This window comes from Myzus persicae, unplaced genomic scaffold (assembly GCF_001856785.1).
Source record: "Myzus persicae strain clone G006 unplaced genomic scaffold, MPER_G0061.0, whole genome shotgun sequence".
Taxonomy (NCBI): Eukaryota; Metazoa; Arthropoda; class Insecta; order Hemiptera; family Aphididae; genus Myzus; species Myzus persicae.
The window spans coordinates 119,663-139,599 of NW_019103097.1; the positions used below are offsets into that span (position 1 = coordinate 119,663).

At 32.4% G+C, this 19,937-nt stretch overlaps 1 protein-coding gene across 1 annotated transcript in view; it reads right to left on the bottom strand.

Annotated features, from left to right (window-relative positions):
• The window catches only part of LOC111033771, a 79,618-nt gene that overhangs the window by 8,107 nt on the left and 51,574 nt on the right, over nt 1-19,937 (bottom strand). Inside the window, exons 4-8 of the mRNA XM_022314686.1 lie at nt 14,158-14,204; nt 13,079-13,179; nt 3,249-3,365; nt 1,036-1,289; nt 17-271 (exon numbers count right to left, since the gene is read on the bottom strand). Coding sequence (XP_022170378.1) covers nt 17-271; nt 1,036-1,289; nt 3,249-3,365; nt 13,079-13,179; nt 14,158-14,204 — 774 coding nt within the window. The remainder of the gene's footprint in view (nt 1-16; nt 272-1,035; nt 1,290-3,248; nt 3,366-13,078; nt 13,180-14,157; nt 14,205-19,937) is intronic.

Sequence of the window (19,937 nt, forward strand, 5' to 3'; positions counted from 1 at the left end):
TATAAATTATTATTACCAAACGCTTTGGACGTCAGACGTGGCGTAATCTCCGCTTTCCCTGTTCTGTCGCCTCAACGGTATTATGGTAGTGGGTTGACCGGAACCGGAAGCAGGCAACAAAAGTCCTGTGGCCGTCTGCCGGTGATGACCGCTGCCACCACGATGGTGGTGGCTACCGGACAACGATATATCGCCTGCACTGCGCAACGATATGACGGAACCAGAATTGTTGTTCCGGGGCGCTCTGTGTTTGGTGTAGCCATAATAGACTCTGAAAACGGAGACGTCGGTGAGTCTGGTACAATATTATACACTTACAAGAACTAGTGCAACGGATATATATATAACGTATGAGTTCATATAATTGTCCGAGAGATATCGGAGAAGGGAAAACCTAAAGCCTAAAGACCTCTTTTGTGAGGGCCATTTTAAACTTTTCCGACTCACCCCCACGCTTTGAGTTCTTGTTAAAGGTTCCCAAAGTAAATGATAGGACATCAAGTTCTTCTGGCAAACGGAATATATTATATACCTAATGACTTAATTTATTAACGCAAATCGCAAAGATTTATACTAATCATGGATGAGATAAATAACGATTCTACTCCTCAGGGTTAGGTTAGGTTTCTATAATTGTTGCGCGCTGCGCTATTATTCTATTGAGAAATCGAAATTTTAATAAGAGGTTTCTGTGTTTTTTTATTTTGTGTACCTAAGTATAAACTCCTTATTATAGATATAGAACAGATACGTCGAGAATCTCAAAAATTAAATAGAAATGTTTACCAACAGATATATTTAGTGAAGTTAGTCGAGTTGATTTTTGTCAAATTGTGGTCTTAAATAAATCTAAAAGTTCAAAATTCAACATTCAAATAATATAACCCGCATGACAAAGACGGTGGTCGCACATAAACTTAATCACCCTGTATACATGCAGTGCACGTTCAAACCTGATCACTGGACCATCTCCCAACAAATCGAGTAAAACGTCCTGGAGTCTTACAAAGATTTTCGCCGTTTAATTTATTATACCTGTTATTGGCGTGTTCCATCAGCAACTCCTCAGGGTCCGACTCGTACGGAGGTTCGTCGTACCAGTGTCTGAGCATGTCATCGTCATACATGTAAGTCTCATCCGAGTTGTTACAACGGGCCGTGGGCTTGCCAGGTCCTCCACTGCCGCCTCCACCGCCGTACCGCAATAGCCCATGACGGATTTCCCGAAGGATGTCCTCGTGTTCGCGGTCGAAACGTTCCTTTTTGATCATGGCCTCTTGAACTTTCAACTGTGAATATACACGACAGAGAAAAATTGTTTACATATAGAAAACATTTGCATATATATATTTTATACCAAGTTATTATATTATGTTCGACGGACGGCAGCAGGGTCACGTTTAGCATGTCTGTGACTCCACCGCTAAACGAGCCTCCACCCCAAAACCACGCACCAACCTGTCTACGGACCGTTTTCTACAGCGACATTTATACACTGCCGAGGCAGTTTTCACGCACGTATATCGTTATTATATTATACTGTAATATATTATTATACCTATAGGACATATAGGTACATAATATTTGTACACCTATACGATACCCACACCGTACAGGGGGAAAGAATATTATTTTCGGCTCGCCGTATAACTCGTTCCCCGCCTTATACGAGCGCATAACAAGATTAATGTTACTCCAGACGGCAGTAACGGCCGCCGCCGCACATGACCTTTAATGGGTCCCTACGGGTCGTGAAACGCGAGCGCATTAACACACCACCGTCGCCGAGTGTATGGGCTTCCGCACGAAAACAACACGCGTATACCCATCACGATGGTGTGTTCACGTTATTTTGGGCGGGTGTGTAGGTGTGTGGTGTGTGTGTGTGTGTGTGTTTGCGAATGCAAGAGAGAAAAAAAGGTACGCGAGACCGCAAAAGGCGTGGGCGGTCGAAAAAAGGGGCAAACGTATTATACGTATACATAGGATTTTCTTTCTCTGTCTCTCTCTCTATCGCGTATACACTCGGCGGCGGCGTTGAAAAGTTTTTAATGACTCGCCTCGGCTTCTACCTCGCCCGCGCACCACCTAATCTGACTTTAATGTTGTTTATTAGCGTAGGTATAATACGCGTGTATATATACGTGTTGCCGTCGCCGCCGCCACCACTACGTTTTCGTTCTATTTACGCAATGAATACAATATCGCCAACTAAAACACAGATATTATAATAATATGTGCAAGAGTAGACGATCTCGCGAGTACCGGAATATAATATATTATAAAAGCGGCTGCAGCTGGTATCGGAAGAGGAGGAGGTAGAGGGGAGGTGGGTGAAATGGAGCGAAATCGACTCACGAAAAAAATAATACAAATAAAACGGCACACCTATACTTATAGGTACCTACGCGTACAGAGTTTCTGCAGTGAGTGAGAGAAACTATTTCGATAAAAAAAAATAAAAATAAAAAAACGAGGAAACGCGAAAACCGGAGCTTTGATGTCCGTTGTTTATTATGGGACAGGGTTGTTTTTTTATTATTTCATTCTTTCCAAACGCCCTATGCAGTGATCGGATCTCGGCGGCGATCGGAAATCGTATGCGCTTTATTTTCCCCAAAGTCTCCGGTGTGCCAAACCGTACACTATGTATTTGTGTATGATATATACCTACGGTCTCGTAGATTTAGTCGAAACGCAGGACGAGAAATAATTTGCAGGTGTATAAATGGGCGACTCACCCGCGACCTACGTTTTGGTAGTGTACTTCCGACGGAAAAAAATCGGAAAATGTACGATGTAAAATTATTATTATTTTATACCACCGCAAACATGGTGAAATATATGATGATGTAAATTAATTAAATTATATTTATAACTCCGAAATTGTAGAAAATAAGTACCTATATAGTATATTATACGTGTACGAATAGGTACGAATATTCGGAATGAAAAACTAGTTCGTATATAGTCCACGTTACGAGTTCAAGCATATAAATAATAAATATATAAATATAAATGTTGGTAGCGTAGATATTTAAATGGTTAAAATCATTTTTTTACAAATACCTGCACAAGTTTTCAAACCAATGAGATAAAAATATGTTTTAATAAAGACTAAAAAATAAAAAGGTAATACAATATATGTTTGTTGTGGAAATGTTTGACGAAATCGAGACCCGAAATCGAGTTGGCGGGAAAGCCTCAAATTACAATAAGGGATCATTTATTATTATTTTTTCACTCACCCGATGGATGGTTTCTTCAAAACCAGATGGATTGCCGACATGGTTTCTGCTGGACATAGGCACACAACGATTTCTGTTATCCATCATTGTCATGCCCAAACAATCTGGAGTGTTGGCCTGAAACACGATTAATTGATGTTAAAATTGGTATATTTATTAAGTTACATTTTTTCCACATGATATTATTATAAGATAAGTAAATAGGTAAATATAGTATAATATTGTTGCATACACAAAAAGTGTACCTATGATTGACATAATTGTATCTTATGACATGGCAGTTATACATTATGGCATCACGACATCACACATTAGAGATGATGACAGTGTTTAACTCATTCGTTGACCGTGTAAATAGGTAGTAAAAATAGTAAATCAACACAAATAACTCTAGAATTATATTGCATAACAGTGATTATTATTATTGGACTATATTATAATTTATCATATTTTATTACATATATGTTATAATATATTATAATATGTAGAAACAACACATAAACACATTTAAGTTCTTTATGCAGTGACCATCGCCATCGTCTAATTAATGTTATTATAATTTAATGAGTGAAAAAATACCTAATACTTTTTAAATATTTTTTTTTAAAACCAAAATCTAATAAAACATGTGAACGAGGTAATTTAATTTTAAGTCGATTCCGCTGATTCACCAGAATATTAGTTGTCATTTTTTTAAACTTATTTCAACTATACAATATTAAATCATGTCAATTTAACGCAATTTTAAACTTCGAAGACCTAAATGATCACATATTAATTATTATTAATAAAATGTTCATCATCTATTTAATTATTTATTATTTAATTAAAAAACTTATTAACACAACTAACTAATTTATAATAATTTGAATATAGAAAATTATTAATATTTGAAAATTAGTTATAACAACTTGTGCAATTACATAATATAAAATGCGACTTACTGATTAATTATAAAAAACACAATATAATTAATTTCAGAAAATTCTATTGTTAATAAATAATAAGTCATTCATAATAATTTATTATTTTATAATTGATTTAGAGTGACAAATCATCATTAGGGATTGAAAAAATGCAAATATACTTCAGGTCTGTATAAAAATCAATTAAAACAAGTTCACAAATAATACATTAACAGTACTTAAACTAATATTGAACTTTGTACAAAAGTAAAGTTTTTTGGATTCAAAATGGCGCCTTGCCAAAATGGGTTTAGGACTCGGTGGGGTTCTGTACGATAAGAGCAGTATAATATATGTGTTTATAACGAATCAGATAATGAGATTGTGTCGTAGCATTACAACACTGTTGTATGACATACACTACTGTTGTATGTAAAGCACATTTTGGATAAAAAGTAGACTTAATACTAAAAAAATCGTTTACGAATATATCATAAATAATAAGTCTAAAATAAATCAACACATTTTATGAATATAATATTAAGTACCTATGCGCGTTTCGAACAAAGTAAGATGAGTAAGATTAGTAAGATGTTTGGAAAAATTTCCTAGGAAGTTGTGAAAACCGCATAAATTATAGGTTAATCAAAGTGGTTTTAACTAAATATTACAGGATAATTTTGAATAAAATGGCTGAACATTTATTTTTAAACGTAATAATTATTTATTACTTTACAAATAATGACACACATCCTTGTAGTGATAGATCTAGTTTCAGTATATTGTGTAATATTTATAATGTTTTAGATACATTTATATTTTATTAATTTACTTGTTGTGTAGTGAGAAGAAAAAATAAAATGCTTATTTAAAATTAATAATAAAAAAAAATAAGTAATAATCGAAGTAGGTACCTATCTAAAATTGTTTTGAAATCTAAAATTGAACTAAACACGTATTGTTTAAAGTAAAACTTAAAATAGACACATATGATATTCAAAACACGTTGAATTATATTAAACAAATAAAAAGTGTTCAGAAAACCAACCAGAATACTAATGGAAAAAATAGTTATTTTAAATACGGTCTATAACAGGATTTCACAAATTTAAAAAATAAAACGTCTACATAAAAAATATATTTTTTTCATTTTAATACACATAAAATCAATGAACACCGACAATACACTTTTTAATCGCGTTGTCGTTGTAAATTAAATAATGAATTCGTTACTAAAATTTCTAAAATTCGATAATTTTAATAACACAATATTGAGATATATACAATTATGAGAGAATTATTATATTTGGTCGAATAGGTATTAAAAAACAATAATTATTAATATACGTTTGTTTTAATATGAAAATTACAGCTGTTATCGGTTTAACTTTTTTGTTTTGAAATTTTAAAACTGTTTGAAACTAACAAAAACATGTAGATATTAAAAAGTTATACCCACCCCAACCAATCAGAAGTGGTTTTTAAAAATATGCAGAGAGATATTTTCAATTCCAAACACTTGAATGTAATTGTAGACTGTAAAACACGTATATATTATGCAAATACGCGTACCTTAAACAAATGTCAGTAAAACAACTGAAATATATATTTATATAAATCGGATTCCCAAATAAAACTGTAGGTACCTTAAGACAGAAGTATACAATTTCAGTAAAAATATACAAGAACGGTTTTTAAGGCCACAGTCGAGGTGTACCTAAAATGCTTATTCAAAACTCCGAGCCGTGTCATCAGAATTTGGTTAAAAATATACAATATACAATACATTTATCAAAAATTAGATCAATAAAATTAATATTAAATGTTTAGATCAGTTTTTTTAACTTTTAGTTAAGGTTAATATATTTATTGGGATGTATATATATTTTTTTAAATCTTGAATTGGATTATGAGATGTTTAAAATGTTTCTCACCTTTCCATTTATATAAGTAGCTTAAATCGACAAAATGCAAACAAATCGAGTTTAAAAAAATTAGATTACTATATACTTGTTAGCATAACGATCGTATGACGCCTCGAGAATGTAGTAAATATAACATAGTTATTGTCGAACGATTAGCCTAACATAAACGTATTATAATGATATAATTAGTTGAATTCTATATAATATAGATGAGATGACTATTGTAGCTCTAATATAAAACTAATTATAAGCGCAGTGATTTGTTCTTAAAAGCATTCATAGTAACTTTAAATATTTTATGGAAATGTTTGAATATGAAAAAAATCAGTATAATATGTTGGATAGATATGAAAGAACAAAAATAAATTCAACAGCATATTTATTTGACATCATAAATAATACAAAATACTTGGGAAAAATTACTTAAAAATAAAAATTTACCGGATTAAAAATTTTACATTTTATGGTTAAACGCTTTATAAATCATAATATAATGCTTTTTCTCAGACATTTTCTCCATGACGTGAAAATTAAATCGTAAAATATATCGTTAGAAACACAATAACATCATAAAAACTATGAAGTATGCAACGACAATGTTTATATCTTGCCCCATGGCGATCTGCATCAGCGAAACAAATTTAGAACTCACTTGGGCGTCTCAGTAAAAGTATATAGAACGAATCAAAATTAAGGCATGCAAATCATACAATAAGTCGCGAGCTGCTCTGTAAATACACATACGAATATGTGTAAAAAAGTTAGGTACCATCGACTGTTGTAATACACATAAGTATGTATACATGCTGCCAACTGGGGAAAAGCATAAAAAAAAATTATGCAACCTGTCCACAGGTTGCCTCGGGGGTACTAGTGCGCACGATGTGTAAAATATATTTTATGTATATGTGTGTGTGTGTGTGTGTGTGTGTGTGTGTGTGTGTGTGTGTGTGTGTGTGTGTGTGTGTGTGTGTATGTGTGTGTTAGTCTGTGTATACACCCATATAAAATAATGCGTTAGTGTACTGGCAAAAAACGACGAGCGCTAGTTGGAATTCGACCGAGAGATGGAAAATTTGAGGGTTCGTGCCAAACGTTCGGTAACTTCAACCCCTCCACCGACGGCACTAATACTCATACACTATATTACATACAGTGATTCGGTGTGTGTGGGAAGGGATGGAATGTAATCTGAAATAGGGGTGTGTGTATGTGTATTTGTGTGTATGTGTCATGTGTGCGCTCACTCACGCTAGTGTGGATGTAAGGCCAACAGACGACGCGAGAAGATTCAGGGGGAATTTTGGTGATTTCTCGCCTAAGTCGAGCGGGAAACGATCCGCGGACAAGGAAAATGTATATAATAAATATACCAAACATACTACTCCACACCTAATCCAAAAACGTCGATCCGACACGGCGGCTTAGAAAACCAAGACTTCAATAGCATAAGGCACAAGTGGTGTTTTTTCTTAGTGCTCTGTATGAGCAGCATGTCTCATACGCTATAACACATTTTCGGCTAATGTTAAATTATTTAATTGTTTTTTTATTATTTCAAGTATGTTGCTTATTACATTAACCTAATAATTAATTTTGAGAAAAATCTTACAACTGCAGTTTATAAGTTTTTATTTTACTTTTTATATTTTACTCTGAATGACAACTCCCATAAAGTATTTTTTTCTTCAAATTAGTATAAAATTCAAAATGATCTCAAACATACCCATAAGATATGTATTTATACAAAAATATAAGCTCAATGCGTACAAATTAATATAAGAGTTGAGTTTTCGAGAATCGTATTTTTTTTAACCATGTGGTCGTGAAACGGCGCCTGCTGCTACTTGGATGACAAAAACATAAAGGAGTTTTTTGTATATTAAAAAGTATTTTCGATTAAAATGCGTATAAAGAAAAAAACCTAAATGTTTATATTCATGAGTTTTTATATTATAATCCATATGCATTGTACAGTTTTCGGAGGATAGGATAGAGAAAAATCGAAAGCTGCTAGTTCGGCGGTGAATGACTGGAGAGGACGAGTGGTGGAGTGGTGGAGTGGTGTCATGTCGGTCTCTAAGGTCATAGAAATTACACATAGAAATCCACTGGTGGTCGGAATGTGTACGTTCTCTGACGCGGAGTTCCGGTATGGCGGTATATACAAACAACCGAAAAGTACAACGACGACGATTCGGACGGGCACAAAATATAACGATACATCATATAACATACATGGACGATTAGGGATTTTTGAAGTGCACCCGTTAAGTCGTTGTCTCAAATACAGTGCGCAGTCAGCATTGACTGAGACGGAGCATCTATTAGGCTGTCGAATAAAACAAACCCATTATGCCATTTATACAGAGTGGTTATTTTTTGTGAACGGAAAATAAATTGGACTGTATGATTTTTATAGAAAACGTTTAAGGTTTTTTTTAAATTCGTTTAAAAATTCTATAGCGATGTTCTGTTGCACGCGCAGTGAAAGAAAAATTATAATGAAAACAAAAAAGAAGGCCGGTTCACATATTACCAGATCCAATAGTGGCAGGTCTACCATTGGTCAGTTTGGATTTTGCACCATAATTACGTCAATACTAATTAATATTAAATTATTATAATACATACAGTTATAAATTATCTAACTATATAAACGCGAAACTACTTTCTTTGTTACAGCTTATCTCAGAAACGGCAAAACCGATTTGGCTGTTTTTTTTTATGTTGTGTTTGTAATTGTCAGGGCAGGGTTTATAGTTTTATACGAAAGATAATTTCAGGAAAATCCACCAGAAATGTAGGACATCTGGATGTCAAGAATACAACAGTGGTACCTACGGTTCAGAAAAAAAAAACTAATTTTTGTTTATTTTAAGATTGGTATTGGTTATTACGACTCAATATCACTTTAGGTCTGTATTTTATATTTGATCAAACCCATATAACTTAGTACAAAATATGGTATACCTAACGCTTAATTTTTCGAACATTTCCCGGGAACCTACATACACATCATAAGCACCGTGGCACGCGTGTTAATAAAACATTCGTAATTATTTACGCACCTCAAAGGGTCTACTACCTGTAAATATATACAGTTCACATAATCACAAGCGTGTATCACTGGAACGGGATAGTTATAATAAATATAATATAATCGAACGTGTCCTACTATCCTGACTGACCGATTAAGATTTTTTAAGTTTTGAACACAATTACAACGAGTATTAAACAACGAAACAAAGTTTAGATCATACCGAGTTAGCATTTTTAACAGGAGACAAATCCTCGATACGAGCAACGCCGGGTGGGACACCAATAAATAAATAATTTTCATTGTTAAATTTATGTGTATACAACTAATTTACACACTAATATACTCGTTTTTAATATTCTCCAATATTTAAATAAATAGTTCACTAATTTCTTATTTCGTTACATTTTCATTAAATAGATGAAAAACCTAAGCTTAAAACCAATTTATGTACATATTATGCATACCTACCTATATGTTCAATATTATAATGAGTTCTATATTAACTATCGTTATACTTTTGTAGACTAGGTATTTATAATAGTACTACATAAAAAATATTAAGACTTTTAAACCATAAATTGTAATAAACTGTACATTTGTAATAAATTATTATATTTTATTACATACTACAATATTATAAATTCTACACAGTTCTTGAGTTACCCATGTCACATTGACTACTCGTCAATCAGACTTATCTCTGAAGGACGTACGCGTACCCGCTCGACGCAGCAAACGCTGCCTTCACAAAAAAGCTCCCTTTGCGATCATTTCAGTCAAAGTATCTGCAGTCCGTTCACCGTACCTCCAAAACGAACACGTTTCCCAACCGTTGCACGGCGACCACCGACATTACCTCCATCGCATGTGCATGAATACAACTTCAATAAACGTAAATAATACCGTAACAACCTAGAGTATTCATTTACCGTTTTTCTTAGCGGCGGTGCAATCACACAGTTGGGGTATATACTAAACCGCTACAATATCTGCAACGACGCTATTATCTACTTTCTACCTACCTCTCTCGATAAACATAATATTATGATCGGAATATCGGGTTCGGGTACACATTTGGCATTTCAACCGATTATGTAATATTTTAATAAAATTCAACATTAAATTGTTACTATATTGTCTGTTACAAACAATAATATGGTTTAGTTTGCAAAGAATATATCCTTACTTTCTTAACACATTTTTTATCAATTCAATACAACATAATAATATTCATAAATTAATTCAAATGTATCGTGGGACCAGCACTCTCGTAATTTTTTTGTTTTTGTCTCATTTTATTTTTTTATTTTTTTTTTAGGGGGGGCATTTGAAAACTTTTTTTTTTGATTTTTAAGGTTTCTGCAGATTTAAGTATACCCTTAAGGTATTTCGTTCAAAAAACTCAAAACTTCACAGAAAAATTGATGCGTAGTTTTACGTTAAAAATATCACCCTGTATTTATAGGCTACAGTGCATCGTATGTGTTCTTTTATATATTACATATTTCTTTTCGTATTAAATCTGTTCGGGTGTGAGATGTCATAGCGGCATAGCGCAGATACGAACAAGAACCCGGTGTCGGATCACCGGTTACCGCCAGTGAGTCGTGACCTCGGAGAATCAAATTCGGGCAACGACTTGTATATACGTTGAATATAATAATATATACCTATACTAATGCTTTATATACCTATACAGTATGCACACACCTACGTCATACTATACATATACAAGCACCGGAAATGTAGGTTATGGGCTACTGCCGTAGTTTATATATGTATATATGTATATTGTATATACACGAGATATCATAAAAAAACCTATATATTTATATAATACTGACAATACGTACGTACGTTGTAGGTGAAAAATATAAACATACAAACAAGTCATATATACATATATATTATATAAAATATATATGTGTGTGTGTGTGACGTGTATATATGTATATGTTATATACAATATACATGTACTTTGGCGAATTTGATTGTAGAACATCCGCGACGACATCAAGGTGTGTATATACTGTATAGTGAAAATAGGAAATCTCGAGGGATTTATTTATTTATTTTTACATCCAATCCTCCTCTCCCCTTTTACTTTGACTAAATCCGGCGCCGGTCCCTATATACTGATTGGCATGCAAATATGTAGAAATCCTCGAATCGGTATTCCACTGACACATCGTCGCCGTCACCAGGGTACACATACACGACCCACACGACCTACCCGCCGCAGGTACTCATATAATAATATTACGTGTTATCATAAAACAACATAAGACGATTAAATATTTATCAGAAGCAATCCGGAAAATATATATTCGGCTGGCATATAATATAATGTTAGAAATAACATCGTCTATACTGTTTCCTGTATGGTGTATAGACAATACTGCAGCATATTCTTAATTTACAATTTAATTGGACTTACAAATTTTATTATAATATCTACTTGTTGACTTACTTTTGCCAATTGGATTATAGCGTGATGTTATCGCCAAATAAAGCAAATTTTTGTTTGTTTAATATTGAACGACGGGACGAGGATAAAACAACCAATTATTATTCGTGCAAAATATAAGTAAAATACCGAAATTCCATCGGGTTCGTAAATATAAAGAGATATTAAGTAGGTACGTATACACACTGCAATGGTTATTCGAGATCATATTTTATCCTTCAAAAACCACTATTACGCTTTTAGGGGACGCAATAAAAATATAATCTGGTGAAAAGTTACTTATTTATTAAAACAATAACCAACATTTAACTGATTTTTAAAATTAAATTTTCTTAGTTTTAATCTATTTTTCAATGACTTTTTATGATAATTTAAAAGTTTAATTTTATTAATAATAACTATTATAGTAAGATAAATTAAATAATAGTCAATGACAAATAAAAAAAGTTATTATATAAGTAAAACTAGTTTTATATTATATGCGCCTATTCGTAGATTAAAAATGTAGGTAATACATCATAGGAGAACAAATAGTTTTTATAATTAATCGTAAAAACAGAATTTTATTGCCACAGAAATTAGTATAAATAAATATAAGAACCGAACATAGATCATTACACCGGTAAGCTGCTTCCACGATGTAAATTAATAAAAGGGGATTGATTTTCTACGGAAATGTCGTCGACGATTTTTGCGTGATTGCCACCGTCTTGCCGCTATTTCTGTATGTACCAGCTATAGCCGCTAGTATATTATATACCTTCACCGAAATGTCGTATTTGAAATATAAAATGAAAACGTAACAGACATTTTCGGGTCAACAGCCACGATGAAAAAAAAGAAAGAGACGGATCAATAAAATTTAAAAAAAAAAACGAGAGACGAGAAAAAAATTACTAGGGCACAATATAATAATATATATAATATACATATAAAAATGCATATATAAAAAGATACTTAACCGAACGATTTTATAGTACCTTAAATTTTTTTAGTTATATATCAGTCTCGAGTATATATGGCGGTTACCATAGTTACTTGTGAGATTTGGTGAAGAGGGAGGGGGGGGTCTCATAAGCGTTCCATTGGAATGTTTTTTTTGAACGTATAGGAATTAATTATGCCATTTGATTTAGTAAAAAAAGGAGGTCAAACCGTTCTCTCCTTGTTTGAAACGTTAATTAACGATTAATGAGGAAACTACCACCTATAATATCACCAAACCACACCGAATACACGGACGAGTGGATAGCCGCTACCATCTCGCGCATAAAAGCTTTAGAAACAGCTGCGCGTTATTTTATCCACACACATACATATGCAGACTCGTAGTTTGTGTGTGTGTGTGTGTGTGTGTGTGTGTGTGTTGATTACAGTAGTGTGTGTGTTGATTACAGTATTTCCGCCGACAGTAGTTAACACAAAGTGCACACCCGGACCACTACTCTCGCGCGCATTGCAAACAGCAAAATAGTTCGTATCATCCTTACCCGGGCTGAAACGTTTTGTTGACTTCGCGATTTATCTCTCCTGTGGGTCTTGAAGTTCCGCAGAAACCGCGTCAATGTGATCTTCTTTTTGCCGGGTCGGTCTGTAAAACAAATTACAGAAATAATCACATTATTTAAAACATGTAGTTTTTAAACTTTATTACTACTATAGATCCATGTTCATCATTTATGTTTGCACAAGACACAAACCTCGACTTAATGAATTTGTAACCTTTGACAAGATATTATTTTGGTATTTTGAATTTTACAATTATTTTAGGGACAGAGCACACTGACGCAAAGGAAATATAGGAATAAATCAACGAGGGTAAGGTGTGCTCGGGTTGACGCACGAACCTGCCTGCCGAACATAACATCGACACGTTTGCCACAAATATGCCGAAACCTTTGGAAAACGAACCCCATTTTCGAGCATACACTATATCGTCTATCTCACTTCAATCCCCCCTCACCCCACCGATAGCGATTCAAATCCTCCACAACCAGGTTTCCTCCCCCGGGATCCCGTCTAATTTCCATTTAAATTTTATCCCGGGCTCACTGAATGAAATCCATTTTGGCCTTGGGAAAACCACGAAATTGCTGAGTTTCCCTGGTCCAAAAAAAAGGGTGGAAGCGAGCAGAAAGATAGAAACAGAAGAGAAAGAGTGAAAGAGAAAAAAGGTCTTTCATCTCTCTCACTCTTTGGTTTCGTAGGGTCCCAACTTTCCACCACCGTCATTGCCTCATGTAAAGAAGATGGAAATTCTTATTTTAATATCGTTTCTGTTAAGTGTACCGAATAAACGAGCTTTGGAATGGAGTGGAAGGACCTTTTTCATTTTTAATTAACTCACCGTACAAAATAAAAATAAATAATAAGAAATAAAAATACAGAAAGTCATCTACAGTTATAATACTATTATCGTGAACGAATGGATATTTATTTGTTATTATTTTTTAATATATGGATATGAATATAATTTCTTGAAATTACTCTCCGTCAAGCGATTACTATTTTGTAACGCAAATCATTAATATTGACTACGGGTTAAGTAAATAAAAGTACGTTTATTTACCAGCAGGAGGAAACTCGTAGAAATACGCAGATCTTGGACTCAAGCACCTGAAACATATAATATTATGCATAATAAGTAATAATAAATAACTTCATAGGTATGCATGAAACAATTAAAAAAATTATTCAAATTTATCTACGCATATGAAAATACGGTCAAAAATTATTATCAAGACACGGGACTATAAATACCATCAAAAACACTTTCAATTTTTTTCTAATATTAGTTGAAGAACTGTAGTTAGTTTTCTAATAAAATAATATACCAATATTTTCATTCTACATAAATATTATAAACAGTAATAAGTAATAACCATAAAAGAGGATTGTTGAAAAATATTTCTTAACAGAAAAATATTTTTTTAAATATATAATAAATAATAAATAATAAAAATAAGAAGATAATTTTATGAAGAGTGTCATATGCTTTTTTTGAATGTTGTATATTTTACACTTGACCATTTTGCACCTAAAAGAGTCTTGTCATTTAAGTGATATTTGAGTATCACTATATGCCATATATTTTCATAAAGATACGGGGTGAATTTTTTATCATTAAACACTCATTATTTCCAAAATATATAAATGTTTTTGAAAAAAAAAATGTACATAGTTTCTAGAAGTTAAAAGCAACATTTTTATTGATATATATAATATATAATATATATTTTAATATTTTTTATCCTTGACATTTTTTATTTCATATTCTAAAGCAGGTTATTACTTTTAGTATTTTAATACATAAAAATTGAATTTAGGGCAGGTAGTTTATGAATTATAGTATTTAAAATTTTGATGAGCGGAGTGGTGAGGTACGCGATTACCCTCTCAAATGTTGATCCACTATTCCGCCCATTTAAACTTAAAATATTTAATCATAAGCTACTCATCCTAAATTCGATTTTTGTACACAAAAATACTCGAAAAAATATTTTTGCTATTGAAGATCAAATTAAAACTGTATGTTGTAATTAAAAAAAGTAAAAAATTAAACAAATTATAAGGAAAAATAATATTTCCAAACATATTTTTTTAATGAAAACGTTGTTTTGTAACGATTTGGAACCTTGTAAAAAAAGTATTTTCAAAAAACCAATACTTTTTTAGTTATGAGTAATGAGTATTCTACGTTAAATAAATCACCCGGTATTGTGTAATTACTCAAATATTTTTCCGAATCCATAAGTAAATTTGTCAGTTTATTATTGAATTTTGTTTTAAATAAATTACATATTATAATTGAATTTATTCAGCTATACTATTTACTCTATGATTTTTTTTAATGTATAATTTTGAAATCTAATACATGAATTATTATGTTTATATACGTTTTGAATGGTATAAAACGTATTATACAAAAAATAAAAATAATAATTATATATACTATAATAATTTGACTTCAACGAACAATAAATACAATTATTATATAACGGTATAATACAATTTACGAATGAATACAATGATTTTATAGTCGTTGATAATTATTTCATATTCGACTAAATTATACAATTATAGGCATCAATAATATATTAATATACTGATTAAATTGTACACCAAACAATGATTAAGTTTTATGAAAGCGTACTGACATACAATATATTGTAATTGAATAATGAATTTAATTTAAATGGAAAGTATACTAAAAAAGAAATATTAAAAATCACTCTATGTTTGCGAACATCAAATTTAACTTTGAGACTAAGCGAGTGTTCCGGGAGATATGGGATAAGATTCCTCTGGGATGGCAGCTAAGAACGATAATAAAAGTTGTAATGCCTTCGTTCAAAAGAAACAATAATGATAATAATAAATATATAAAATATAAGAATGAAAATGATTTATGACAAGTAATAAATTATACATGATCATTACAAGGTCTTATTTATTATGTAATCGAAACTTAATGTATAACGTAGCTAAGAAGCTGCAGCAGTAGCCAAGAACACCACAGCAAAATGTTTGATGTTCACTGTGTAAAATAATATATATGATAATAAAACGAGATTTCTAGACTGTAAATAATTAAACAGATTAAAGGCACGTATTATACATAATGTATTCTATCCGTCCACGATCAGACAACCTTATATATGCGTTATACACACAAAGATATAATAATATACGACATGAACAAAATACTAGATGGCTGTTAACTGATTAAAAAACATAATAAACAACGACGATACGACCTATTTAAGAACAGAGATGAACATACATTTTTAAATTGAATTAAACTATAAACAAATGCATATTGTACCTACTGTACCTATACATACAACGCATTTTAAGCGATTTTTATGGTTCACTGTTAATAATGCAAATAAAAATAACAGATTCAAGTAAAAACGGTTTTGTATTTTTCATCCGCAAGACTACATCAGATTTATATTATAAATCCGTTATAAGCCTCGAGTACTTAAGTACGCGAGCACATAATCTAACTCGCGAGTTCTAAAAAAAATATACATATATTATATGTTATGTTATAGTACGAACAACACAAAAAGTGCAATATTTGAAGGTGTACCTACACCTACCTCAAAGATGTGCATACTATACCTATACAATGTTTATGTATAATATACATATGTTATAATATGGCTTGCACTTACATATTTGAAACCCACATTCTTAGTCCCATTTCACCTTGGTAACAGTAGCAGTGATTTGGGCAATTTCTATTGTAAATTCCTGCCGACACACACACACACACACACACACACACACACACACACACACACACACACACACATACTTTTGGTCGCATATTTTCGACAGCATACCGCCACCATTATGGTTTAGCGGGGAAAACCGCAGAACGCGTAGAGTCCGGTCAACACCCGAATCGTAAGCTCGACATTTCCCGAGGCGCCGGCGGGACCATGGATCTAACGCGATAAAATGTTGATACATTATTATTTTAGCACAACTTCGTAAAATTGTGTTACCCCTCAGGGGAAAAAAGAAAAATATTCCGATCAATAAAAATGGTGGCAATCGCACTCCGTAGCTGGCATATACGCACAATATAATATTGTATTCCGCCGCGGACGATACATTTTGAAGAAACAAGAAAGAATCTCCATAACCAGCTCAGCGCAACGAGATCGGATTAAGCCGGGAAGTGGTATACTACACTATACACATTATATTATAATACAATATTATTATTATTATTATTATTAAGCGCGGACGACGGATGTGGGTTATACGGCAGTATTCCTATACGACGGGTTGTCGCGTAGATGAACGGCCGCGTTTTGACGTCAGTGGGGTGGTAGCGATTTTTTAATATTATATTATTTCACGGACTCACAGTTCACCGTTCTGTTTTCGTTGGGTGGGAGACGTTATTAAATATTATAACCTAACCTTTGAATGTACATACGACGGAGAGACCAGACCGCGCACAAAGAACTGAATGTCCACTCTCCGGTTTAAGTAGCTATAAGTTATTATAATAATAATAATAGATGACAATAATAATAATAATCGTAATAAACGAACGTATACAACTACATGCGCGCCGACGAGAATTGAATGCATGTCCGGCGCCGCAGTGGTGCGGAGTACAGAAAGTCGTGTATACATATATTATAATTATAATAATATAGTTTTACTGCACCGGCAGCAGAATCGCATGCGGGAAACACTCTTCGTTTATTTTAATTTGGAGATCCCTTTTGCCCGGCGGTCGTAAACCACCGCCACTGCTGATAGGAGAGAGAGTTTGGGACGAATCCGGCTGGTCGTAACACATCGGTGGCATGGAGGAATGTTTGTGGGACGGGGCGAGGTGGGAATATTAAAAATAAAAAAAGTCATCCGATTAAAATATACGAGCTAATTTTACAGCGGTTTAATTTTGCAGGACAAATTATAATTAATAAAAGTGTTTGCGCGATCGCGAATCGCATGATCACGTCAAATCCGAGCGAGCGTACATATTATAATATATAAGTATACCAACCCAGAACCCATAATACCAGCTATACATATAGACACACATAAATATAGTATTGTTTTAATGGCATACCTTGCAGAATCACGGCAAGCTATAATTATTACTATTTCTCACAGAGTTAATCGACGTGCATTGCCACGATAAATGTATATCAATATACGGCTGCATGGTTTTGAGTATAATAATATTATAAGTAATACATACTTGCGACGGATGTAAGCGATTAAAACGTACACCCGAAGTCAATATAATATTAGGTAAGTAAGAAGTACAAGAGTTGTTCAGATGACAGACTAAATTTTTTACATAATACACGCGAGTTCGAATATGTATGCATGGACACAGCACGCGTACTACAAGGTTTCGACCAATCAATTCGTTAGAGTATCGCCAGAAAGGTTAATCGATATTTTCTTAGCGGGGATTATTAATATTTAATGAGCGCTATATATATATAAACACACGAACGCACATAATATATTATATACATATATACACACACACTGGAGTCACAACACTATACACATGTATAAATATAACAAAACCCTGTTTCCATTACTCTTTGTTCTTTTATATTTTAGTTTAGTTTAGAATGTACGATGTATTAATATTTATTGTAGTCTACCTGACAAATTATATTTAATAAATAAAATCTGATTTATGGTAACTGTGTACGAAATAATAATATACGAGAACAGAGTACATAAAACGAAAGTAATAATAATATAGGTCAACAAAAAATTTGGTTACATAAAGCTTTTTTTCATTTTAAAAAAGGTGGTAACTTTTTTTTATGGCAGATTAATAATACTATTTAATAATCGTAACTACTCTATAAGGTTTTGATTGACAGAACGTATTATATCAAAGCGTAGCGTGAAGAAATTCGCAAGAGTTATTTTAGATATTGTTTTAGATATTTAGTAATAACATTAATATTAAAAAATAATTACCGTTTACCTAACCGTTTACAAATAATTATATTTGCAATAATAAACAATCAAAAAGGAATGTATCAATTCACTCGGTGTCATTAACATTAGTCTAAAGTACTATATATGGTAAACAAGTATAATACAGTGATTCCTAAGATATTTTCGATTACGATAACATAAAATGTAATACTCGCTTTACCGGATCCTTAATCCTTTGAAAAAAACAAACAGGAAATGTATCAATGTCTTAATAGGTATTACCGTTATTGATACTTACATATTGGGCAAACGATGATTAATATTTAAGTATAATATCAACGCACGTTAATCTATCATTATAGAGTATTTTACACGGATATACATAATACTATACAATGACCTATAGGCTATAATACGGGACGGTACAAGTAGTGATGCATCAAAATTGCATATACAATACGCCGTCTTCCCGTGGTTTATGAACCGACAAAAATTGCAAAAGGCCTTTTACACACATTAATTATTATTATCTTCTTACACACAATAATTATTCATTGTGGACAAACAATTTATTTAACTATCGAGTGAATAATTCCAATATTATTTTTAAAGTAAAAACATTTTAAAAGTATAATTACTTCTAGACGTTGTACAATTTAAGACAGCGCTAACAATTTTGTTTCGTTAACTTGTCAGTAACCTGAGGAGGAAAACAATAAGTAAACGAAGAATTGATTTAATCCGCTTAAGAATTACGTGTTAAAATACAGAGCTAGCGCTATAAATACTATTTGACGTCAGTATGCAAACAAATCTTTAACGTAAAAACCTCATAGCCGTTTTATTAAATCCCAGAAGATTTACATTGAAATCTAATAACTGCTATTAGCTGATTAAAACCAT